Source organism: Megalobrama amblycephala, linkage group LG20, assembly GCF_018812025.1.
Source record: "Megalobrama amblycephala isolate DHTTF-2021 linkage group LG20, ASM1881202v1, whole genome shotgun sequence".
Taxonomy (NCBI): domain Eukaryota; kingdom Metazoa; phylum Chordata; class Actinopteri; order Cypriniformes; family Xenocyprididae; genus Megalobrama; species Megalobrama amblycephala.
This window is the reverse complement of record NC_063063.1, coordinates 13511996-13539600: the sequence shown is the minus strand read 5'-3', so window position 1 is coordinate 13539600 and position 27605 is coordinate 13511996. Positions and strand designations below refer to the sequence as shown.

The window sequence follows — 27605 nt, the reverse complement described above, 5'->3', positions numbered from 1 at the left end:
AAAGGATTTATGAAGCTAGAATAAAATATTTTTAAAATGGAAAGAGTTAAAGTACAGTTAAAGGTATTTCAAGTATAAAAAATAATACCTAAATAGGAACATAGAACTATAATTGAAGTGGAAAAAATAAATGTCATGTGATGTCATGTTCACTTAAACAAAACTTACAAGTATACTTGCATTAAACTAGTAGTTTACTGAGAGTATATTTCGAAGTGTACTTTCATATACTAAAAATGTAGGTACTACTAGTATCAAAATAGTAAACTACTAGTATACTTATAAGTTCACTTGTAGTACAGATGCAGTACAAATGAGAAATGTAGCTGTGAACTAGTTGTGTACTTAAAGTTTACTACTGTTACACTTATAGTACACTTAAACGTATTTAGTCCCAAGCGGTATTAAAATAGTACGCTTACAAGTTTACTACTAGTACATTGATACTAGTATACTTACTACATAAAGTATACTTAAAATATTTACTTGAACATTACTTTAGTATACTTGATCAAATGAACTTGAAGTATACTAGTTTTTTCGTGAGGGTAAACAGTGTTACTGGCAGACTGGGAAGAGAGGTGCTGCAACAATGTAAAATATGTGAAAAATAATGTTTTTTTCTTGTTGTTGTTGTTGTTGTTGTTGTTGTTGTTGTTGTTGTTGTTGTTGTTGTTTTTGACAAAATCAAGCATGAAAACCTATTCTAGTAGACCCCAAAAACAAAATCAAGACTTATATTGATGATATTATATGTATATGATATTGGGTATAATTGGTCAACTTTAAAAATTTTAAGGTCTACTGTATTCCTAGCCTGACTTCGTCATACTCATATTCTAGGCAGAATGTGAGTCTGATACTGCTCCATTGCACTTGAATTATGGGCGTGTCTTAACCGAACCAGTAAAAAAAAAAACTCTGCACTCATTGGAAACCTACAACCAATCAGAGCAACGCAGTGTGACGTATTTGAACTTGACTTACTTTTGCCGATCCCGTTGGAAGGACGGCAAACACATCTTTCCCATCGACAAATGCCTTGATTGCGGTTCTTTGTTCGTCTTTTAAAATTAATGCGCTGTCGATTTCTTTTATTACAGACATGATAGCGGAATCTAAACATCTTACTTCTCCAGCTGCAGTCATCGTTGGTGAAAACCAATTCAACCCAAGCGCTCTTTGATGACGTGGGTGGTTACTAACGCAGATAGCTGTCCATCATCGATTAAAGCCCGCCCTGGCAATTTGTGGCTCGGCCTTCTGGGAGCCGAGCATAATTACTCCACAATGACAGTCAACCGAACTTCCCGTCCAAAAAATGTTGTGGGCGGGGTTCGGGCTGGCACCCAGGCTACTGTATTCCCTTTCTCTTCTTGGAAAACAGAGCGCAAAAAATTGCTGAATTAAGAACCATTTAAATAGTGGAAAAAGATACTGGAATCAAACGAAGTTCAAATCGGTTCTCGCATCTGTATTCTTTCAGTGATACAGACACAATCAAAAACATACAGCTTACAGCTGTGCAATAAAATAACTAATCAATTAATTAATCTTGATGTAATATTAATTAAATATATTTCATAATTAAATATATGTAAAATAATATGCTTTTTAATGAATATAAATTTGTTAATTGAACCGTTAGGGAACTGGAATCATTTAAAAGAAAAATCAAAACATCTGACTTATGTCTTTTTTCTTTTCTTTTTTTAATAAAGGACAGCCCACTCGAAATGACCCACCTAAACTTCCTGTTTCAATAGGAATTACATCAACACAGGAAAGGAAACTGATTTCATGAGGTCTTTAAACAGTATACGGATTTACTAGGGCCACAGAGGGGTGTCCGAGCTTGTTGACACTGACACTGCCCTTTGGAACTGAATCACACATTTGCGAAGTGAAAATGATGTGTTAGCATTCTGTTCATCACTTTTCACTAAACATCTGTTTGTTGCTTCAGGAGGGAAAGATACTGCTCAGATAGACTAATGTTGATCAGGTCTTTATGTCGGATATCCGTGAAATGCTTTCTTCCTTACTGGAAACAGGGGTGTCTTTGAGAAGAAATATGCATTTGATTCCACAAGGGCTAACCCTTGACCTCCACTACACTCAGTACCTGTGGGCCCTAAATAACTAAAGCAGGCCTTAGTGTGACTGCTTGTTTCCAATAAATAACAGATGTTCCAGACAGGAAACAAGTACAGCATTTTTCTAAAAAAGAGCCCCACATGCACAAGCGAATCAGTCCATGCACTGCATTCTCATTAAAGTGTCACTCACCGTCCATTTCAACCTCCACATGGCTCATCTCATCTGCAAAAAGGGGTTTGTTGGTTGTGTTTTATAGGCCCTATGCATCAACCACACATCTATCTCCAAGCTCTTGTCACACTAACCCAGGTGTGTTGTCAGACTTGGTGCTTTAGAAGCCCTGTGAGTTGACGGCACAGTGTTTCTCTCATTTGATCTGTGCTTTATGAATGCTACAGGCCCGTTCTTCACAGGCACCAACTCTGGCGTCTGTCTGAAGTGAACAGAGAGATGAACTAACTGAGGCCCAGAGGCTTCATCCTGTGCTGTTGTGTTTGTGTGTGTCTGTGCAGTGATGGGGGAGAATCAGAGGAAGAAGCTGGAGGCTGTCAGCTACTCTTCCCGCTACGCACTTGGACTCTTCTACAAAGCCGACGCACAAATCGACGTCCCTTGGGCGGCCAAGTACGTCTCCAATAATCCCTGCATTCGCTTCATCGCCATAGATGATAAAAAGCGCAATTTAGGTCAGTGCCTTCATATTTTCCTCCTCTCATCTCCAACTCCCGTTCTGACGTTTCGTTCTGTTTCTCTGCATTTTCTGTTTCTTTCTCTCACTGTGTTTCACACAAAATCTTTGTTCACACTGCACACAAATCTGATTTGGTTTTTAAATGCGATTTATTTTTTGAAATCCAAACTGATGCCCATTGACTTTCACACATGGTCATGGTCATAATCAGTTTCAGACAGTAAAAAAACAACACTGTTTCGATGGTGACACATTTTTGTTTTTATTTTCATTTTTTGGTTGACAGCCCTAAAGATATTTCTAATACTCTTCCCTTCCTTTCCACCCTGTTCCTGTCAGTGTCTGTCCTTTTCTGTGTTTTCTTCAAATTATATCACTGAGTTTGTCTGCCTTGACAACTTTTCAAATGTATTAGCAAGTCAAATTTAATAGCACTTTTCACCATACACATTGTTTCAAAGCAGCTTTACAGAATGTCCTACTGTTATGCCTATTAGGTCTTAGTGCTTTACTATATATTACAATATAAAATGATGATACGTTTTTTAGATCTAGCTATACTTGTATTTGTAATGTTGTGACTTGGGCACATGTTCAAGGGCAATTTTTGGTTGATAATGTTCTATTAAGATATTTAAATGTTGGTCGGTTTTGTTCAAAGCAAGAGTAAGCGATTGTCAAAAAGTGTTGATGAAAATATGATTTGATGTCACAGGTGAAATGTCTGATAAAGTCTGTAAGGTCTGATTCTCTGGCATTCGTCAGGAGAAAGTAATTAGGGGATTTACACAATGGTTGGTTTTGTTATAAGTAAAAGTTATCAAAAAGCATCAATGAAAAAGCGATTCGGTTGTCTTAAAGTCATAGTTCGCCCAAAAATTTAAATTTTGTCATTATTTACTCACCCTCATGTTGTTCTAAACCTGTATGAGTTTCTTTCTTCTGCTGAACACAAAATATATTTTGAAGAATGTTGGTAACTAGACAGTTGACGGTAGCCATTGACTTCCATAGTATTTTATTCTCCTATAGAAGTCAATGGCTACAGTCAACTGTTTGATTACCAACATTCTTTAAAAAATCTTCTTTTGTGTTCAGCAGAAGAAGAAAAAAACTCATACAGGTTTGGAATAACTGATTCAAAACAAAAAATCCATAAAGCTTCGAAGCTTCATGAAGCAGTGTTTTGAAATCGCCCATCAGATATTGTTATTGTTATTGTTCTAGATATTGTTGAATAAAGTCGTTATTTTGTTTTTTTGGCGCACAAAAAGTATTCTCATCGCTTCATAACATTAAGGTTGAACCACTGTAGTAACATGAACTGTTTTAAATATGTCTTTAGTAGCTTTCTGGGCACTTCAAAGTGTTAATTATATTGCTGTCAATGCAGGCCTCAGGCCTGAGCCATCGGATTTTATCCACAAATATCTTAATTTGTGTTCCGAAGATGAACGAAGGTCTTGCGGGTGTGGATCGACATGAGGGAGTGTACTTAATGACATTATTTTAATTTTTGGGTGAGCTAACCCTTTAAGTAATTAAAACAGAAAGTTTAAGTTTTCAGTTCTGCTGAAAAAGTCAACAGATGATGAGCCAGAGGCGAAATGGAATGAAAAACTCAGTTTTGTCACTGCCTGTGTATTTGTGTAAGACTGTTTTAAAGCAGTGAATTTTAATAGTTGGTTTTGTTTTTTGTTTTGTCTATGTGGACCACAAACAGCGAGGCATCTCACTAGGTTTTGGAACAGAGCTCATATTTTAGATGTCTTGTGTGTGTGTCTTCTATATGTTTTTTGAGTGTGCATGACTAAAAAAGCTTTTGTTTGTGAAGAATTTGCATGTGATTGTGTTTGTGAGTTTTTCCTCACAAAGCCTGTAAGTTCATGACCATGTATCTGCAGTAGCCCAGTGGAAATAGTCTTGTGAAAACAGCCTCTACACCTGTCACCTTTCATCCACTCCAGTGTTTCCGAGGGCAACATCATAATTAGGGGAGCTGTTAAATTTTGCATTCTGCTGCGCTGTTCTTTTAGGCCGGCGCACTCCTTCCAGCCTCCTCAGCCTTCACGCGGCCATGCTTTAATCTTCATTTTCATTTCTGTAATGTGTTTTGCTTGTAGTTCCAGTAAAGTAGGTCTGAGTCTGATCTCACAGAGCACCCCAAGCTCTCTTTGAAAACTTTTTGGCAGGCCGCTAATGATAAGCTATTACTGTGTTCCTGAGCGTCTGGCGAGAAACCCATTTATGCCGTTCAGTAAATGTGGAATGAGGTAAATCAGGGCTGGATGATGGTTTCCCAAAAACAGAACTGGTTCATAATTGATATGAATTTGATTACATATGAAGTATGAAACTTGCTACCAGAATGCCAAAGGAAAAGGACTGTTCAGACAGGATTCATTTTCTAAAGGACATTTAAGTTATAATTATGGGATGTCTGTCATTTCATGTACTGATTCAGATGGGACTGGGATCACTGTAGTTAATACTAATGTGTCTGGATGTGAGCATTATGGACGTTAATGCTCTTTGGATTTGATTAATTATCTAATTAAAACATTATGCATGTAATTAAGGGAGGAAATTGTAGGAATAGTCCAGTCAATAATGAAAATTGTGTTATTTTTACTCACCCTCATGTTCATCTGTAGGAAGACAAAAGGAGGATTTTGCCTGTTTCTCTTTTCATTGTGATTTAGTACCCATGGGAACTGAGGCTTTCAAGCTTCGAAAAGGATGCTAAAGCACCATAAAGGTATCGTAAATGTGGTCCATACAACATGCTATTCAGAGTCTTTTGAAATCAAATAGTCAAATAATCAAAAAATTGTGTTGTGAAGAACAGTCCAAATGCATATTTACCTCTAGTGAGCTTGCTGCAAGTCATTGAGTTGAACTCGAGAACCAGATCAGTCAGATTTGTTGGTTTTGTGAATTGTATTCTTTGAAAAGATTTGACCCATCAGATTTGTTCATGAATCAAATATCACTACTTCACATGAACTCTCAAGAACAACTAGGGCTAATCATATGACCTACTTTTAAGATACATTTCTTTTCCGTTCTTTTTTGAAGCATGAAAGTCCCAAATCCATGATACTGAGGGAAAAGAGTTTTTATCCTACAACATTCAGTGTAAGAAAAAATGTCATACAGGTTAAGAATGACATGAAGATGCTTGAATTACTTAGTGAATTAAGCCAGTGTTGTTGTGTCAGGAAATATTTTAGCATGAAAAATGACACACTTCAGTAATTGTAGAAATAATCGCAGTCAGACATGATTCATTCATTCCACAAGCGAAGGGTTTACCAAGATGAAGTTAGTTGTGTTCAGCTGATGCTCTCGACATGGCGCCCCCTCATGAGGTGACCCGCTCTGTGTAAAATATGCTTTTATTAGTGTAATGAAGCGGCACTCAAGCAGGGATCCAACTGCAAGCTTTTATCATAAAAGAGCGTGGTCGTACAGGCAGGGTCAAACAGGAGCAGACAGGTATAACAAGGGACAGGCAGAATCGTGGTCAGGATACAGGCATGTGCCCTGGAGACTGGTGGCAGGTGAGGGTGGATGTATAGATGGGTAAGGAGGTCTCCAGGGCAGGTCCAGGGACTATAGGCGCCATGGCGGGTTGGTGCCTTGGGCAGCCACGGCGGGTCGGGTGCCTCGTGCAGCCGTGGCAGTTCGGGAACCTTGGGATGCCACGGTGGGTCAGGAGAGTCGGGCAACCACAGTAGTCCGGGAGCCTTGGGACGCCAAGGCGGGTCAGGAGCATCGGGCAGCCACGGCAGTTTGGGAGCCTTGGGACACCAAGGCGGGTCAGGAGAGTCGGGCAGCCATGGTAATACGGGAGCCTTTGGACGCCAAGGTGGGTCAGGAGAGTCAGGCAGCCATGGCAGTATGGGAGCCTTGGGACGCCAAGGCGGGTCAGGAGAGTCAGGCAACCATGGCAGTACGGGAGCCTTGGGACGCCAAGGAGGGTCAGGAGAGTGGGGCTGCCATGGTTGGTTAGAGGCCTCGTGTGGCCAGGACAGGTTAGAGTTCGTAAGCAGCCATGACGGGTCAGAGTTCGTAAGCGGCCGTGACGGGTCAGAGTTCGTGGGTGGCCATGACGGATCAGAGTTCGTGGGCGGCCATGACAGGTCAGAGTTCGTGGGCGGTCACTTGTCCGTAGACACTGGCGGACTTGAGTGCATTGCAACCAGCGGACTTGAGTGCGTTGCAACCGGCGGACTTGAGTGCGTTGCAACTGGCGGGACTTGAGTGCGTTGCAACCGGCAGATCTGGGCGATCATCGGAAACGTGACGTGACCCTGGGCGATCAGCGGAGACGTGACGTGACTCTGGGCGATCAGCAGAGACGTGACGTGACTCTGGGTGATCAACTGTGGCTTGACTTGGCTCACGAAGATCAATTGTGACTTGACTTTGCTCATGAGGATCAGCTGTGACATTACTTGGCTCAGGGAGATCAAATTTGGCTTGACTTTGTGTTGTTGTTGTGACCGCCATTTTGTGAGTGTTCACTTTAGTGGCCGCCATTACATGATTCACCGTGGTGTCGCATTTCTCCACGACACCCACAGTAAAAAGTGAATCAACTGTGAGCAGGGCAAAGTCCAGAAATTCCACGAACGACCCTCGGGGACCATTAGTGAGTAAATAGTCCTTTAGTGGTTTGTTTAATCCATAACCAAAGAAGTCAATGAGAGCGCAGTCAGGCAGGTCAGATAAATAGGCAATATCCAGAAACTTCTGAATATGGTCCTCAAGTGTACAATTACATTGCCGAAGGCGGACGAGATGTATTGCTGTGTCCATGCTGAGGCTGGAAACTCTCGTAGAAGCCGCTGGATCTTGGTATGGCGAAGTCTTCTGTAACAAAGCGGGATTCAGGCAGGGATCCAATTGCAAGCTTTTATCATAAAAGAGCGTGGTCGTACAGGCAGGGTCAAACAGGAGCAGACAGGTATAAAAAGGGACAGGAAGAATCGTGGTCAGGATACAGGCAGTAGATCGGGGCAGGCAGATATCACTCACAGGTCCAGATAACAATAAACAGTCCAAAGGCAGGTGGCTGAGAATCGTAAATGGGTAAACAGACAGGATCGGTAACAGGCAGACAATATAGTAACGTTAAGAATTGCAACACAGGTTAACAAGACTTTGCAATGAGGTGGTATGTGAGTGAGTCTTAAATAGTCCAGATAATGTGCTTCAGCTGTATGTGGCAACTGATAATTGGTGTGGAATGTGTGCATGTGACTGGATTATGGGAATTGAAGTCCGGGAAGTGACAGGAATTGTGACAATTAGTCTACTGAAATGGCTGAGGAATGTTCATCTCATGGACTGTAAACATACTGTATTTATCAAAAGTATGTAGAAATATATATATAATTTTTTTTATTTTTTTTTAATGAGGGGAAAAAATGACTGTACATGTAATTCATATGTAAGTTATTTTCATGCAGTTTCCTATTCACCCTGTGAACTTTGTGACAAGCTCTGCCCCCACCAAGAAATAAGTGACTCAACCAGCGGGCACAATGCCAGCCCTCTACCCACGCTTCATGACCTCTCTCTCTCGTGCACAGTCACATTCTGGCACATGCACACTTACAAATAAACACTCAAACTATTTTTTGTAAAGGAAGGTCTCTCTCTCTCACCCTCTACTTCTCCTTTTCCCCTCCTCTCTGCCTGGCACTGCGCCAAACACGTATATAGTCTGACTGCTCTGCAAACGGAAAATGACCATGCCTCTGTGTTTCAGTCCTGTTCTGATATTCATGCTGGTCAGCCAAAGTCAACCTTGGCTGGTTAGAACAATAATTTCAGCTATTATCACTTCAGATACTAAGTTCTTTTTACAAAAACAATTTTCCATAATTGTGAAATTAATCCTTCCATCCATAAATTTGGCTGATTTGAAGTGAAATGAGAAAGGTATGTGGTGATCTCTTTTAGGTTTAGCTAAAATGCTTGTAAACTCTTACATAAGCAAGTGAATACCACTGAAAAAAACGACTTCCTCTTTCCCTCGCTTGAACCATGCCAGCGTTGCAGCTAATATCTGAAACCTTTTCCTACATCCTCAAACAGCTTGTTCTCATGGTTTTTTGTTCTCTAATTTATTGCTTTTTTCATATTTGTATTTAAATGGTTTAAGAAATAAGAACATTAACAAAATTAAAATTATTTAGCCATTTAATCACAATCAAAAGCCTAATTAAGTAAACATGCTGTAAGTCAAACAAAAATAAATGAGTTATGAATAAATTGGTATTGACATACAGTGCTCAGCATAAATGAGTACACACCCTTTGAAAAGTAACAAATATAAACAATATCTCAATGAACACAAAAACAATTTCCAAAATGTTGACAAGACTAAGTTTTATGTAACATCTGTTTAACTTATAACATGAAAGTAAGGTTAATAATATAACTTAGTTATTATATAATATCATTTTCAGTTTTACTCAAATTAGGGTGATGCAAAAATGAGTACACCCCACTGAAAGTCTCTGGAGCAAAGCTAAATTTTAGACTACAAATGTCTAATTTAACAAGAATTCTACCACAGGTGAGTCTAATTATTCATTACACAGGTGTCCAGCAGACAGTTGACTATAAAAGGGTGTTAAAACCCCTTCCCATTTCATGCTGTCAGCAATGGCACCACATGGAAGAGAAATGTCACAAGACCTGAGAAAGAAAATCATTTCTTTACACCAGAAAGTTGAAGACTACAAGAAGATCAGCGGAAGCTTTACTTATCAGTCAGAATACTGTAGTAAAAGTGGTACAAAAAGCAAAAAGGCATCATGAATTCACAGATGTACTGCTCTGTACTGAAAGAGAAGATGCTACCATCACTCCGTGCCCTTGGTCGTCGTGCACTTTTCCAACATGACAATGATCCTAAACACACATCTAAGGCCACTCTTGGATTTCTGAAGAAGAACAGGGTGAAAGTGATTCAGTGGCTCCTGATCTGAACCCAGTCGAACACCTATGGGGAATTCTGAAGATACAAGTTGAGTATCACTCTCCATCCAGCATCCAGTCTCTAAAAGAGGTCATTCTTAAAGGTGCTCTAAGTGATCCTGGGTGGAGTAACTTCCTGTTGATGTTCGAAGTGTTGTCAAACAAAACAGAGGCTAGCTAGACCCAGACCCTCCCTCCTCCTCCTCCTCTTCCCCCTCCCCTCCGTGCTTCCTGAAACAGTCATGAACGCGCATTTAAAATCATTCTTGTCGGTTATTGGCTGGAGCATGTTTATTATGTTTTGTGGTCCAGGCTGCACCAGTTTGTTTTTATTGCCATTTTCGGAGCTTGTGGCGACTACAGAGACTGCGTTTTTTTTACAGTGTGTTCAGGGGACAGGCAGGTAGCGGATAGTGAGGAGATGTTTGCTGTATGTGACAAAAAATGTTTTGGCCTAAAAACGCGTGACATCACTTAGAGCACCTTTGAAGAATGGAAAAAGATAGATGTTGCAAAAAGTCTCCAACTTTCCATGCCTAGAAGACTTGGTGCTGTCATTAAAAATCATGGAGGCCATACAAAGTACAAGATGTAGTAGTTTTTGTTATGGGGTGTACTCATTTTTGCATCACCCTAATTTGAGGAAAAATCAAGTTATACCCTAAGTTATATTATTAACCTTAGTTTCATGTTATTAAACTTAGTCTTGTCAACATTTTGGAAATTAATTTTGCGTTCATTGAGATATTGTTTTACTCATTTACGCTGAGCACTAATAAAATGATAAATATTCTATGCATGTAAATTAAATTAAATTAAATTTAAATAATTAGTCTGTAAAACTTCAAAAGTTTGAGGTCTGTAAGATTTTTATTTTTTTTCAAAAAAAAAAACTTATTGAGAAAAATGCACTAAATTGATAGTGACAGTAAACACTTCTACATTGTTAACAAAACAATTCTATTAAAATAAAAGCTGTTTCTTTTAACTTTAAATCTTTCGGTTTCCACAAAAATATTAAGCAGCACAACTGTTTTCAACATTAATAATAATAAATGTTTCTTGATCAGCAAATCAGCATATTTCAGAAATCATTATAATATGCTGATCTGCTGATCAATGATTTCTGAAGGATCATGTGACACTGAAGACTAGAGTAATGGCTGTTGAAAATTCAGCTTTACCATCACAGGAATAAATGTAATTTTAAATATATTAAAATAGAAAACAGTTATTTTATATTGTAATAATAATGTTTCACAATATTACTGTCAGTATTCACAATATTTACTGTATTTTTGATCAAGTAAATGGAGCTTCTGTGAGCATAAGAAACTTCTTTCAAAAACAGAGAATTTTTTTTTACCGAGCCTGAATTTTTGAATGGTAGTACAAACATGCAGGTACATATACAGTAACTATGAGGGCACAATCTAGTACTTTATGACTTGGAATTTTGGACAAGAATGTACAAACCCGATTCCAAAAAAGTTGGGACACTTTACAAATTGTGAATAAAAACAGAATGCAATGATGTGAAAGTTTCAAATTTCAATATTTTATTCAGAATACAACATAGATGACATATCAAATGTTTAAACTGAGACTCCATGTATAAAAAATGTATAATTTTAAGGGAAAAATAAGTTGATTTTAAATTTTGTGGCATCAACACATCTCAAAAAAGTTGGGGCAAGGCTATGTTTACCACTGTGTGGCATCCCCTCTTCTTTTTATAACAGTCTGCAAACATCTGGGGACTGAGGAGACAAGTTGCTCAAGTTTAGGAATAGAAATGTTGTCCCATTCTTGTCTAATACAGGCTTCTAGTTGCTCAACTGTCTTAGGTCTTCTTTGTCGCATCTTCCTCTTTATGATGCGCCAAATGTTTTCTATGGGGGAAAGATCTGGACTGCAGGCTGGCCATTTCAGTACCCAGATCCTTCTTCTACGCAGCCATGATGTTGTAATTGATGCAGTATGTGGTCTGGCATTGTCATGTTGGAAAATGCAAGGTCTTGCCTGAAAGAGACAACGTCTGGATGGGAGCATATGTTGTTCTAGAACTTGGATATACCTTTCAGCATTGATGGTGCCTTTCCAGATGTGTAAGCTGTCCATACCCCATACCATCAGAGATGCAGGCTTCTGAACTGAGCACTCATAACAACTTGGGTTGACCTTGTCCTCTTTAGTCTGGATGACATGGAGTCCCAGTTTTCCAAAAAGAACTTCAAATTTTGATTTCCTCTGACCACAGAACAGTTTTCCACTTTGCCACAGTCCATTTTAAATGAGCCTTGGCCCAGAGAAAACGCCTGCGCTTCTGGATCATGTTTAGATGTGGCTTCTTTTTTGACCTATAGAGTTTTAGCCGGCAACGGCGAATGGCACGGTGGATTGTGTTCACCGACAATGTTTTCTGGAAGTATACCTGAGCCCATGTTATGATTTCCATTACAGTAGCATTCCTGTATGTGATGCAGTGCCGTCTAAGGGCCCGAAGATCACGGACATCCAGTATCGTTTCTGTCCTTGACCCTTACGCACAGAGATTGTTCCAGATTCTCTGAATCTTTGGATGATAATATGCACTGTAGATGATGATAACTTCAAACTCTTTGCAATTTTTCTCTGAGAAACTCCTTTCTGATATTGCTCCACTATTTTTCGCCACAGCAATGGGGGAATTGATGATCCTCTGCCCATCTTGACTTCTGAGAGACACTGCCACTCTGAGAGGCTCTTTTTATACCCAATCATGTTGCCAGTTGACCTAATAAGTTGCAAAGTGGTCCTCCAGCTGTTACTTATGTACATTTAACTTTTCCGACCTCTTATTGCTACCTGTCCCAACTTTTTTGGAATGTGTAGCTCTCATGAAATCCAAAATGAGCCAATATTTGGCATGACATTTTAAAATGTCTCACTTTCAACATTTGATATGTTATCTATATTCTATTGTGAATAAAGTATAAGTTTATGAGATTTGTAAATTATTGCATTCCTTTTTTATTCACAATTTGTACAGTGTCCCAACTTTTTTGGAATCAGGTTTGTATATCTATCCATTTTTTCAGGTTCTTGATTCCTCACATGTACCTCCATATTGACACAGTCTGTTACCTGCGGCGGTATTGACTTAAACCAGCTTTTTCTTTGGGCTTTTCACAATTGAAAAATGTGATCTTGAACCCTGGGTCATTCTTAACTTTATCTCAAACTTTATTCTCCTGTACTTTACTTTATCCTGTACTTTACTTTACTTGAAACCCTAGTTTCAAGTAAACCCTAGTTTCAAGATTTCAAACTGTAAACTGGGGTATTTATTTCATATATTTATGAGGATAATCATATTGATTATGCAAATACAATATGCCACGACTTTGTGCAACTTCTTGTCCATCTGTGGTAATGTTGCCATGTAATTTTGCTCAGGTTATCTGACGTCTTCTGAAACTCATCAATAACTAGCCTTTGTCTAGTATGCCTAAAAATATAGTTGTGGATAAAATGCCTTGAGGAATAACAAATGAAGATTAGTTTATGACTAATAGCATCCAAACAAAGTACAGGGCTTTTTACACTACACTTAAAGGGATAGTTCACCCAAAAAGGAAAATTCTGTTGAACACAAAGGAAGATTATTTTGAAGAATGTGGGAAACTCAACAGTTCTCGGGCTCCATTGACTTCCATAGTCTTTTATTTTTCCTACTATGGAAGTCAATGGTGCCCCAAAGCGGCCTGGTTACAAACATTCTTCAAAATATCTTCTTTTGTGTTCAACAGAACAAAGAAATTCGTACAGGTTTGGAACAACTTGAGGGTGAGTAAATGATGACAGAATTTTCATTTTTGGGTGAACTATCCCTTTAAGTGTAATGTAAAAAGCCCTGTACTTTGTTTGGATGCTATTAGTCATAAACTAATCATTTGTTATTCCTCAAGGCATTTTACCCACAACTATATTTTTAGGCATAATTGATTTATTTATTAGCACAATATTATTTAAGGATCAGGCATAGGTATAGCATGTGGATGTGATTTGCTTGACCTTGTCCTCATTTATGCCAACATATTATGCCAATTCTCATAATTTAAATGGCTCGTCATTCTCTGTTGGTCCATAAAACTTTACTGAACAGAATAGATCTTACTGAAGTATAAAGCCCCTCCTCACAGGTGATCATAAAATCTATCTGTTACCGTGTGAATCTGCCAGAGGCTTTAATATTAAGCTTTAGCTAGTCTCTGCGGTCTTATTCAGACCCAGCCCTCGTTCCTCAAGCATTGATCAACAGTGGCTTTCAGCATCTTCATCATTGGGCCAAATCACTCCAGCTGCTCAAACACAGCCCCATGTTTATGGAGCCCAATAAAGCATGATTTCCTCCAATCATATTAAATATGTGTTTTAAAACAGCGTCATTAGAGAAATGACTACACTATGTGCTAGGCTGATAAATCAGGCCTGTTCTCAGTCATGGGTCGCGTCTCTGCCGATGAGTTTGGCCCGTAAAGCATTAGATCATGGGGTTTGGTGTGCCCATAGATGATATCACTGGGAAACCATCATCTGGAAAAGAGAAGGCTGGATACTCTTACTTAACACTACTCACGCTAACCTGTTATGACTGACAAATAAAATTAGTCATGTTATATTCGCAGTGAATATGCAACAGCTAGCTTGGCTTGTTAAAGAGATAATTCACAAAAAAATTAAACTTTTGCCATCATTTACCTACCCTCATGTTACTACAAACCTGTATGAACACAAAAAGATATAGTGAAAAGTGTGTCAGTGAAGGCCTCCATTGACAGCAAGTTAATTTACACTTCAAATGCCCAGAAAGGTACTAAAGACATATTTAAAACAGTTCATGTGACTACAGTGGTTCAACTGTAATGTTATGAAGCAACGAGAATACTTTTGTGTGGCAAAAAAACAAAATAATTACTTTATTCAACAATATCTAGTGTTGGGTGATTTCAAAACACTGCTTCATGAAGCTTCAAAGCTTTACCAATCTTTTGTTTTGAATCAGTGGTTCGGAGCGTGTATCACACTGCCAAAGTCACGTGAACCATTGAAATTTCAAACACTTATGGCATAACGAAGCCTCGTTTACTGAAATCATGTGACTAATTAATTAATGACAGAATTTTTATTTTTGGGTGAACTAACACTTTAAGGTGACTGAATGCTCTGTTTTTGGTGCACTGTCTCTTTAAAACTTGCATCACACACATTCCAGTTGATATGTTTTTAATTTTTAATTATTTTTTTTTTCCTCATTTGTGGCATTTTCAGCCTGTATCGTCGCTTTTCTACTGCTGTCTTTCTTGTTTATCTCACCATCATTTCTTCCTCTGTTTAAAAATTCATTATTTAACTTTTCTCAGTCCTCCTCTCTCTGTAGCACATGCAGGATCTGTGAATTAGGTACTTCATGACTTCATAAGCAGCCACATGTAAGCCTGATTACCTGTGTATCATTGGCAGCATTGAAGGACTGCGGACCTTCTGTGGTGGTCCACACCAGTGTGCCCTTTGGCATCCAGCACCTAGAGGAGGAAAACAATGTGGTACAGCCCATCATCCTTGAAGAGTTGAAAAAGGTGATGCCAGAGCTTCCTGAATCAGACAGTATCAAGTGTCAGAAGTGGAGGTACTCACAGGTGAGACGACATTAGTGTGTGTGTGAAAACTTGTCCAAAAGCCTTAATAATAATAAAAACAAATATATGACATCCAAAATATGTAAGGTAGTACAACTAGATCTCTTTTATTGATTCCAAAAGGTTTTAAATATATTTTGCTACATATAAAGGTATTTTGAAGATTTTGAAGTGGCAAAAGGTCATTCGGTTTTACCATCCAAAGGCCAATACAGCCATTCATTTGTGATTAAAATATCTTAAAATGTAATCAATGTATTTATTTTTTATTCTGGCTTGATTTTATAACATCATATATCAACATAGTGCAAAATGGTATTAACATTTTTTGTAGAAGTTGTTGCTTTGTTATGAGAGAGAATGTCCGGAGAAATTAATTGCATTGATGTCATACCGAGTAACCAATATGAAGGGACCGTTTTGGATCAAGTCATGCAGTCATATCATGTGACACGATGTGACATCATTCAGACACCTGCAAAGGACCACATGGTCATGAAGCAAAGTAACTCTCTTTTAACAATTTGAAAAATTAATGTTTTCACTTGCTCCTATGCAAACTAGCTAGCTAGATATCAGCCTGTTAGCATTGTTTGAAAATACTGTCATTCGGTATAACCAAAAGTGTCATTCGGTAAAACTGAAATCTTAGTAGTGTTAATTGATTATAAAAACCACATAATCTTACTGTTAACACTTAATAAAACTTAAAAATTAATTATATCTCCATTATGTTTTTTTTTTTTTTTTTTTTCACTTTTAAAAACCTTATTTGTCAATGACCATATAATTACTTTTATTCAGCAGGCAGTGACAGGCATTTTTAATGATACAAATAAATGCTGTTGTTTTTTTTAACTTTCTATTCATCAAAGAATCCTGAAAAAATATATATCATGGTTTTAACAAAAATATTAAGAATGTGTTTTTAGCTTTGATAATAATTCATAAGAAATGTTTCTTGAGCACCAAATATATTAATATGTATTTAAAATATTTAAAAAAAAAATTTCTAATAATATTTCACAACTGTTCTTTTAAAAACTTTTGAATGGTAGTGCAAGTAATAATGTGGATTGTTATGGAGTGGATTGTGGAGTGTTAGACTGTTTTCATACTTGACAATTATTTGGTTTACTTATTAATTAATTATTTAATTATTTGGAAACAGAATTCACTGTAAACTTTGACATCAGAGAGTTTGATAGTATCTTAAACTAGGGCACTGAAGGCAGTGCCATAACAAAACATTATGTAGTCATTTTTATCGTTCCATCCCATCATGGGTCAGTCCTTTATAATTCATATATAGTTCATTATTTTTAGATTTCATTTTTATTTTATCTCATTTCTTTTAGTTATTTTATGATCCCCTACGTTTTGAATTTTCTGGAGAAAAATAGTTTTTCTTTAGTAAGGGTCCTCTGTAATCTGTGTAATCATATATAGCAAGAGTGAAACGGAGATGTTTCGACTTATCCAGGCAAGTGCTACTAATAAAAGCCTCCCTGCTATACAGCAAAAGTCATTCATTTTTAATAAAGCCAGGCTGATGGCTTCTTCAAACCACACTATTGAATGAAGAGAATGTTCTGCACTGCAAAAAAAAAATCTTCTTTATAGTTATTTTTGTCTTTTTTCCAGTAAAAATATCTAAATATCCTTAAAACAAGATTAACTTGAGAAGCAAAAATGCATAAGATATTAAGACTTATTTTCAGATATTAAGACTTGTTTTATTTTTCTTATACCTTTGACAAATAGTTCTTTAAGCATGAACCTCACTAAATTTTGATCAGAGAAACAAATTTAAGACACATTCTCAGTTTGATTATCTTTTGCAATTTTGCTTCTCTAAAAAATTAGAAATGGATGATGAATAAAAAATAGATATTTTTACTGGAAAACAGACAAAATAAAGTTTAAGAAAAAACTAGTGTAACTTTTTCAGAAGAGTCTTGGTAGATTCACACACATAGAAATCCATACTTCCCCCCACTCACTTGGCACACACACACACACACACACAATCTTACAGTAGTACTTTATGCATTCACACACTGTGTGGGACTGCGCCCTTTCTCGCACAGTTGCATTCTCTCTCACACACACACACACACAGACATTCTCTGTCGAAGCCCCCACACTCTCAGCTCCTCTGTGACACGCAGCATTGGGCCTCAGTTTGAGGTCAGAGGACATAGAACATCTGTGTGGGAGCGCTGAGCTCGCTGAGTGCCAGAGAGTGGGCCAAGGCCCGTTTAGACTGCACGGCCGGGAACACAACGCTTACTCACACACGTACGCACACACATGCACACACCTGTGCACGTGCCAGTTCCCGGTCAAACACACAGAGGGCATGGAGCAGGAGTCGGTCTTACAGTCATTTGCCACATCACAGTTTGCTGAGCATAAACCAGCAGCACACATTCGCACTCACCACATGTCAAAGTCATTGACTCCTCCAGACTCTAATGGCTGGAAAGACTCTTCAAGAGTCATGACTTTCAATCTACTGTAAATGTAGACTGCTTTTTGCAACAGGCAGTACGTTGTTTGTGCATAGAACATGTGCATTTCTTTTGTTGTGCTTAATAATGCATAACTTAAATTCATAATTAAAAGGCATGGTGGATAATGCGCACACCACCTCAGTCATTAAACCATCTGTTGGGGTCTAGGTGTACCATTATATTCCATTTGAAATAATAAAATTACATGTGTAGGATTTAGGGCTGTCAAACTCTTTCTTCTCCCTTTTAAATTTGATAAGCTTATTTATTTTCCTATCATAAATGGATGATTATACACTTAGCATATGTTTGCATTTAGCATTCAGAACAGACGTACAACCCATTTTTAGGTCACTGTTATAAAAAAGTTTGCATGAATATTTCAAAACTTAATGGTATACAGTATGTGACAAATGCTAGTTAAAGTTCTGCAACTTGTTGCAACAAACCCCTTTACTTGAGAAAATACTTGTAATTCTCTTATAATTATAATATTCTGTTGTAATAGTAACTAATAGTGGTTTTCTTAAAGGGTTAGTTCACACAAAAATGAAAAGTCTGTCATTACTTACTTACCCTCATGTCGTTCCAAATCCGTAAGACATTTTTGGAACACAAATAAAGATCTTTTTAATGAAATCTGAGAGCTTTCTGTCCCTCCATTACCAGCCTACACAACTACCACTTTCAAGCCAAAGAAGGTGTTCCGAAGATAAACGAATGTCTTAGGGGTTTGGAATGACATGAGGGTGAGTAATTAATGACATAATTTTCATTTCTGTCACCATTTTCTGTCCTTCATGGTGTTCCAAACCTGTATATTTTTAGGTAAACTCTCACTAAAGGAGATTGTTGCAATAGGCCCTGCAGTTTTATGTACCAAAGTTCCAGCGTACTGGAACTGCAATGTCTGAATGTACAGGAACGTGGGGTGCAGCAGAATTAAGGAGGTTAAGGAGTTCAGCCCTACTTACATCAGCTTACCTCTGAAATAAACCAAACAATTTGTTCTTGGCCATGTTTCAGGCCAAACGTTTATCAATTGATTTACACACAGATTACCATTTAAAGATTCAAGAGGGGAGGGGGAGTTTGGACAGAATGATGATAGCGCTCGCTATGTAAGATGCCTAGTGAAAGCCCCAAGAAATGGACACTATTTCCTTGGCTGTAGTGCATTGCACCTTGATGTTTATCTGGCAGAGGGTTGGGGCCGGCTGAAGCCTTTGTAATGGGCCGTACAGGGAATGTGTTTACTCTCAGTAGTCATTTACATGCTGCATTTCTACATTTAAACATTGTGCAGAGACGCCATTCTCGCTGTGGCTCTTTTGGACTTATCTGCAAACGTGGGTCAGATTTACAGTGAGGACCTGTATCATTTACTACTGACTGTAGAATACATACATCATTTTAATGAACCACAGAGGCAGTTTATAAAGAAGTTCAACCCAGATATTTAGTTTGCAGTGTAACATGTCTATCCTCTGTAAATATTAATATGTAAAAACTATACAGTTACAGCACATCCAACGTATACAGAGCAGCCACAAAACATTTCTCTGTAGTCGGTTTAGAGTTTTGAATATTGTTCTGAGACAGTTGTCCAGATAATTTTCTATCTAATCCATCTATCCATCCATCTATCCATCTATCTATCCATCTATCGCTTAACTTTCTAAAACTAAATTTCAAAGTCTTAACTTTGTATGTGCTTTTTTTATTATTATTTTAAAGTAGGGCTTTGAAAAACTTTGTTTTTCTAGTTATAACCTGGGTTATGCACAGGTCACACATACCATTTGCTCTTTAGAACCCACAAGCCACAGAGACAGTGAGTATCATCCAAATTCTCCTCATTTTACCATTAAGTCTATTCTTGACTCTGGTTGACCCAATGAAGGCGCCTCCACTGCTATTAAAAGCTCTATATTTAACCAAATATATTAACAGCGTTTTCCCTCCCCCATCTCTTATAAGAATCTTCATTATGAGGAAACAAATCTGCAGCACAACCAGTAGGGATGGCTTGATACCACTTTTTTATGTCCAAAACCAATACCGCAATGTTTTTAAAATCTAAAAATAAATAAATAAATAAATAAGACCTCTAATGAAAAGCAACATGGAGTCACAGGCAAGCCTTGCTCCACAATGAAAAGTTCATAACAGTTAGAGAACAAAGAGAATATGTATACTATATTATGGTGCACAACTCTGAGAGTGTTGCATCTGTCCAACAGTTTACAGATCCTATTTCTTTAGAGTTTTAAATTCCAGTTACTGTGTGAATGAGTTTTATTCAGTCCTCTACTCCGGTCCTCTCATTCGATAGGGAGTACCACACCATTCAGAATCCCTAATAACTAGTTTTGTAATATAGAATAATCATTTTTATAATGAACCAAGCAACTGAAGTGAAATGAAAATTGCAACTGTACTCAACTGCCAGTGATCAAACTGCTTTCTCTGTAGTCCTTCAAAGAAACGTGCAGCCTTTGTGTCACAGATACCTTAACAAATGCTGAGTTTGGCCGATCGGCAAAAGCCATTTTCACTAAAACCTGATATTTAAATGGATATGTAATACATATCTACAACCCGAATTCCGAAAATGTTGGGACGTTTTTTAAATTTTAATAAAATAAAAACTAAAAGACTTTAAAATCACATGAGCCAAAATTTTATTCACAATAGAACATAGATAACATAAATGTTTAAACTGAGAAATTTTAAAAATTTTATGCACAAAATGAGCTCATTTCATAGTTGGGACGGGGGCATGTTTACCATGGTGTAGCATCTCCTCTTCTTTTCAAAACAGTTTGAAGACATCTGGGCATCAAGGTTATGAGTTTCTGGAGTTTTGGTGTTGGAATTTGGTCCCATTCTTGTCTGATATAGGTTTCCAGCTGCTGAAGAGTTCATGGTCGTCTTTGACATGATTTTCTCTATAGGTGAAAGATCTGGACTGCAGGCAGGCCAATTCAGCACCCGGACTCTTCTACGATGAAGCCATGTTGTTGTAATAGCTGCAGTATGTGGTTTTGCATTGTCTTGCTGAAATACACAAGGCCTTCCCTGAAATAGACATCGTCTAGAGGGGAGCATATGTTGCTCTAAAATCTTTATATAAATTTTAGCATTCATAGTGCCTTCCAAAACATGAAAGCTGCCCATACCATATGCACTTTTGCACCCCCATACCATCAGGGATGCTGGCTTTTGAACTGAATGTTGATAACACGCTGGAAGGGCTCCCTCCGCTTTAGCCCGGAGGAGATGGCGTCCGTGATTTCCAACAAGAATGTCAAATTTGGACTCGTCTGACCATAGAACACTTTTCCACTTTGAAACAGTCCATTTTAAATGAGCCTTGGCCCACAGGACATGAGGCCGCTTCTAGACCATGTTCACATATGGCTTCCTTTTTGCATGATAGCACTTTAGTTGGCATCTGCAGATGCCACGGCGGTTTGTGTTTACCGACAGTGGTTTCTGGAAGTATTCCTGGGCCCATTTAGTAATATCATTGACACAATCATGCCGATGAGTGATGCAGTGTCGTCTGAGGGCCCGAAGACCACGGGCATCCAAATAAAGGTCTTTGGCCTTGTCCCTTACGCACAGAGATTTCTCCAGTTTCTCTGAATCTTTTGATGATGTTATGCACTGGATGATGAGATTTGCAAACCCTTTGCAATTTGACGTTGAGGAACATTGTTTTTAAAGTATTCCATCTGTAATTCTGAGAGACTCTGCCTTTCTAAGACATCCCTTTTATAGCTAATCATGTTACAGACCTGAAATAAATTAACTTAATTAGTTGCTAGATGTTCTCCCAGCTGAAACTTTTCAAAACCCATTTGTTGCCCCCGTGCCAACTTTTTTGAGACCGGTAGGAGGCATCAAATTTAAAATGAGCTCATTTAGTGGATAAAAGTGTAAAATTTCTCAGTTTAAACATTTGCTATGTTATCTGTGTTCTATTGTGAATAAAATATTGGCTCATGTGATTTGACAGTCTTTTAGTTTTCATTTTATTCAAATTTAAAAAAAAAAAAAACGTCCCAACTTTTTCGGAATTCGGGTTGTAATTAGTTTCTAAAACTTGATTGTGTTATGTTGACAAATTAATATTTTAGAACATTTTGGAAAATTCACCCACATGCAAAAACTCCTTGGTTCTAACTAAATCACAAGCTAAATGACATATTTGAACTTCAAAATGCAAAATTTACCAAAAGGTGTTGACTGTTAATTTTGCACAGTACAATAATTGTTGAAAGTAATTATAAAATGTAACAAAATATAATTTGTCTCAAAAAACCTGAGGCGCAACCTTCTTTAGATGCATTTACTGTCTGCATCAAATATGGATGTACAGTCTGTCCACCATCCTCTCTTATTGTGTCTTATAAATAAAGTGACTCTATTACCCCTAACTCTATTTCCACTTCAGGCAAAAAAGTATCGCCACAATAATTCAAGTCAAGTCACCTTAATTTATATAGCGCTTTATACAATACAGATTGTTTCAAAGCAGCTTTACAGTGTTAAACAGTAAAATAATGATTCAATGATGCAAACAGAATTCAATTCTGCTGTAAAGCAGCTCTAAAAAGACAATAGTAAACAGTCGTTATTCAGTTGAAATCAGTTCAGTATTGATTAATTTTGGTTCAAAAACTGTGTAAAGCACATCAATAATGAAATGAGTTCAATTCAGCTATAAAGCAGCTCTGCAGAAAAGTGTTGTCATCATCCAGCTAAGTTGAGTTCTCATCCAATAGTGTCAGTACAGTCAAATCCGTAATATTGCTGAATATTAAGTGTCCCCAGCTAGTAAGCAAGCCAGAGGCAATACTTTTCACTGTCTTTGAAGCCTGGACACCATAAACCACAATGTGGTTTTCCTGATATTGAATAAGCAACCTATAAATGAAGACTTTGTCCAACTAAACACTTTTTGCTATAAGCAGTTTTACATTTTCCATGTGCCACATTCAGTTGTCAAACAGGTCTGTTAGGCAGCGTTCAGAAACACGTTGTATTTTAGTACTGTCATCACAGACTCCACGCTCGCAATCCAACCGTTGATATCTGTGATCTGTTGAGGTTATTCAAAACATCACAATTGACTCCACCCTCATAGTCAACATCCAGATATATAGTAACATTTCTGTTGTAAATGAGAAAGAGATAAGAGAGAGAAGCCTTCGTGTAAACACTGCTGATTGAGTTCTCAAGAAATGGCTGTACATACTTCCAATAATCATTGGCTTCAATACATTAATTTAATTACAATTGTTTACAGACACTGTAAGATGCTTAGTTTAGCATTCATTTAAATTAAAGTCTTAAGGAATATATTTACATATTATGTATGTATGTATGTATATAGCCTACATAAAGCTGCTTAGGTGCTTGGTTCTTGTGTTTTGCCTCCCTGAGTATCAATAACATGAAATAAACAGTCCAATAAACATATCGAGTGTTATATATGCATCACCCACAAAAATGTTCCACATAGGCTTATGAGCACAATACTTTCAGTGTGCATTCATTTGCATACACACACACACACACACACACATACACTCACGTTTTTTAGGACACTAAAGGTTAACAGCTCAATATCAGAGTAAAAATGAGGTTGCATCAGTTATTGGACGTCCAATCACTCAATTTTGTTGTTCTCTAATTAGGTGACCAGATCGGTGGCTGATTGCCCAGGGCAGATGACACTGCTCTCGCAGCCTTTGCTGGTGTGTGGGGGGGATGGCTTCACACACTCCAATTTCGACGGCTGCATCGAGTCTGCCCTGAAGGTCTTTGAGGTTCTGAAATCTTCTCTCTAAAAGGGGGGTGGGAAAGTATGCCTTTATTTTTGGTTTTTGTTATGAAGGATGGCACATTGATTTAGATTTAAGCCCCTCCCCACAGGAAGATGGATATACTGCACAAAGCACAGTAGAACTGTCTCGCCTGTGTCTGCAGACATGCATTTTGTTACAAAAACCAATTATACCGTCTGTGCCGGATGCTGAGGATTAGAGGACAGCAGAGCACTGTGCAGGTTCAGTTGTAATGGAGGCTGATGCCTCATGCTGGATTTGACACAATGTCTTGAACTATGGTATGATGTGTTGCAAACGTTGTGTATGCGTTCAGGTATTCTCAACCTTCTCCTGTGATTAGTCTCAAATTAATAAAATAATTCAAAACATGCTTGATTGTGTCTCTTGTACGTGGGTAGTTGATGTTTTGTGATGTGACACTATACTTCATTTAAAATATTTTATTACAGTAATTATTATATATGTATAGCTCAGAGTAAAAATGTGAACCCTACCTATAAACCTAACGTAAACCTGTGTAGCTACCTTATATTACCCAGTATTTTCTTAGGTAAAAGAAAGCAGTGTCAACACACTGATGTGTTGTGAAATGTGCATACAGAAATTTTATACAGTCTTATTGTTTGTGGGTCAATTTGACCCAGATAGGCAGCAATTCAAAAACAACTGTACAGACCCAAAATACAAAACACATCTGTGTTGTATGTCAGAGCTCTTCAACTCTAGTACTGAAGTGCCAGTGTCTTGCTGAGTTTAACAACTTTGTTTGTGAAAAGGTTTTCCAACTTAAATTGTTAAAAATCTTGAATACTTCAGAGCACAGATTTAAGTTTGGTATCTTTTTAAAGGGAACACTTCACATATTATTGTAAACGTATAATAAGTTGTTAAAGTAAAGTTTAAAAAATGTATAGAAGTTTATGAATATTTAAAATATATGAAATATATATATTAAATGATTTTACAAAACATGTTCAACTCTAAAACTTCTAAAAAATAAAAGCTAAATATCTGAACAAGTTCTGTGCCAAATTTTAGGTTGATTATCTCAAAAACAAACTTAAGACTTCAGTAAGATTTTTTGTGCAGGGTACCAAACTTTTTGCCTGGAAAATCCAGCCTCACCACTGTACCAGCGGATGAGTCTGGTCGGCCATTGAATCAATTCGATTTCTAGGGCGGAGCAAATCCGAGGAAACAGGAAGCGGAGTAAACCAATCAGAGACGGCCAGATATGACGTTAGCAAAACGACAAGAGAGTCAAAAGCGAAAAGTAAATAATTAATGTGTTTTTGGTCATTTAAAACTGAATTCACGGCTGAATAGAACAAACTCTTGGGTCTCCCGTGCGTAATCTTTGTTGATATTGAAGGGACTTTCGCTGCACTAGAGTGACGCTGTTTGTGTCACTGAAATAAACAAATCTGATTGCACGGCACGGTTTGGAGTTGACTCGAATCGCGACGGAGGGTGGACTGACCAGACTGATATATCTTGTAGAAGATATATCAGTCTGGCCTTGCCAGGCAACCAAACTTTTCTCAGTAAAAGAAATCCAGACTTTACCGGTGACCATACAAGGACTCTTAGATTTCCATATATGGTTTGAGTGATCTGAACCATATTTTTTCCATACTTTTCAAAAATATTTATGAAGTAGACATCGTATTCAGAAGAAGTTTGTGCAGTAATGTTAATATTTTATTTGAATTCAATCCCTAAAACACATAAAATCATACGGAAAGAATCAGAACGCGTTTTTTTTTTTTTTTTTTCCCATAGTGTGATTTTTGGTGGAACTGTATTGAATCCAATAAGGGTCAATTTGACCCGGACCATACAGGCAGTAACTAGAAATCGAACAGTGCATGAGGGTTAAAAAAAAAATGTTATGCATCAAGCAGTCTTGTTTAAATGTGTGTTTGCTCTGGGTTTTTGATTGCATAGCCCAGAAAAGCTCAGAGATAATTTGTGCAAATCAGACCCATCTTGTATGTTGAGTGCAGGAGTAGGGGGAAAGTTGGCCCAGCTCGGCTGCCACCCCCTACTGCTCTGTGTACTGTAATTCTGCTTAGAGAAGCGAGAGCAGCCATTGACCGACTTGTGCAGCTTAGTGCTGCTGCATCTGGGCCATAATCTGGGACAAAATGTTTGGCAGCCAGTCTGGAGAGAGAGTCAGTCATAATCCAGCCATAATTACGGCCGGGTGGGCCCGGGGCCCACTGCACAGCTGGGCCTACCTCATTCTCTTTCTTGATCTCTCCCTTTCTCTCTTTTTTTATCAGTTACTCCCCTACTTTAAACTTCTGTTCTCACTACTAATATTAGCCTCTGTGCCCTTACCAGGATTATATTACTTCCCTCCTGAGATACACCACTCTATCATCAATACAGAGTCAAAAAAAAAAAAAAAAATCTCAAGATGGATGGGTTAGACTTGTGTACATTTCACATTTATCTTGCATCCAATGACTTGTCATGTTATGTTTTCTAAGACAGTTGATAATTGATCATTTTTAACCAGATTCATTTTAATCACTTTCATTTAAATGACAGCAGTACTTCGAGCTGTATGAACTTCATGAGTTTGAGTCAAACCTGATAGTCATGTTCTCCAGCATGATTTTCAGAATGATCCAAAGAGCATCTTAAAGGGTTAGTTCAACCAAAAATTAGATTTCTGTCAATAAGTACTTACCCTCATGTCGTCCCAAACCCGTAAGACCTTTGTTTGTCTTCGGAGCACAAATTAAGATATTTTTGATAAAATTCGAGGGTATCTGATCCACACATAGGCAGCAACGATGTTGCACCTTTTGATGTCCGCAAAGGTACTAAAGACATCGTTAAAACCGGCAACATGACTACAGAGGTTCAACCTTAATATTACGAAGCGACAAGAATACTTTTTGTGCACAAATACATAACAAAAATAAGGACTGTTATTCAACAAATTCATCTGTCCCCTGTCATACTGCTATGCTATTTTTGTTGCAGAGCTTCCGTGTTTACATTCCGAACGGCGGTGAGTTTTAACAATGTCTTAAGTGCCTTAAACAATGTTTTAAAGATGTTTTTAGTACCTTAAACGGCGGTGCGGTTAAAATTGTGGCACATTTTAACCAGTTTTAACGATGTCTTAAGTACCTTTCTGGACCTCAAAAGATGCAATGTCGTTGCTGCCTATGTGTGGATCAGATAGCCTCGGATTTAATCAAAAAATATCTTAATTTGTGTTCCGAAGACAAAAGGTCTAATGGGTTTGGGACGACATGAGGTAGAGCTTAGATTCTCTGCCCGAGCCCGAGCCCGGACTCGGCCCGACCCGACCCGCGGGCCGGGTCGGGCCGATATTTCCCGCCACCGTCCTCGGGCCGGGTCGGGTCGGGCCGGGCCCTTGATAAATCACGTCACGTGTCATGCGCAGCGTCTCGTCCACTCGCACACGCGTGACGCATCTGTGCGTGCTGTACTATTCAGTAGCTTAAAGCCTCGTTTACACTGCACGCGTGTGCGGCACGTTACGGCTGCGACGCGGCTACCGGAGCTTATTCGCGGCTACTCTAGTCAATGCTCGTGTTTACACCAGCCGCGGTGCGTTTGAGAAGCGTCCCAGAAGGGGCTCACCGCGCCGCTTCGCTAAAGATAGGCGCCTCGCCTATTTTTGACGCGCAGCTCAAATACAAAATAAAGTCAAACTAATCCTGTAAACTCCTGCTGATATTTCACATCACTACAATGACAGAAACTGAAGACAAGA

At 38.2% G+C, this 27605-nt stretch overlaps 1 protein-coding gene across 3 annotated transcripts in view; it reads left to right on the top strand.

Annotated features, from left to right (window-relative positions):
* The window catches only part of rnls (renalase, FAD-dependent amine oxidase), a 63314-nt gene extending 39099 nt beyond the window's left edge, over positions 1 to 24215 (top strand). For all 3 annotated transcript variants that reach the window (XM_048171447.1, XM_048171449.1, XM_048171450.1), the window contains exons 5-7: positions 2613 to 2786; positions 15293 to 15468; positions 23693 to 24215. In XM_048171447.1, the coding sequence (XP_048027404.1) occupies positions 2613 to 2786; positions 15293 to 15468; positions 23693 to 23845 (503 nt within the window). In that variant the 3' untranslated portion in view covers positions 23846 to 24215. The remainder of the gene's footprint in view (positions 1 to 2612; positions 2787 to 15292; positions 15469 to 23692) is intronic.
* Positions 24216 to 27605: the final 3390 nt, after the last annotated feature.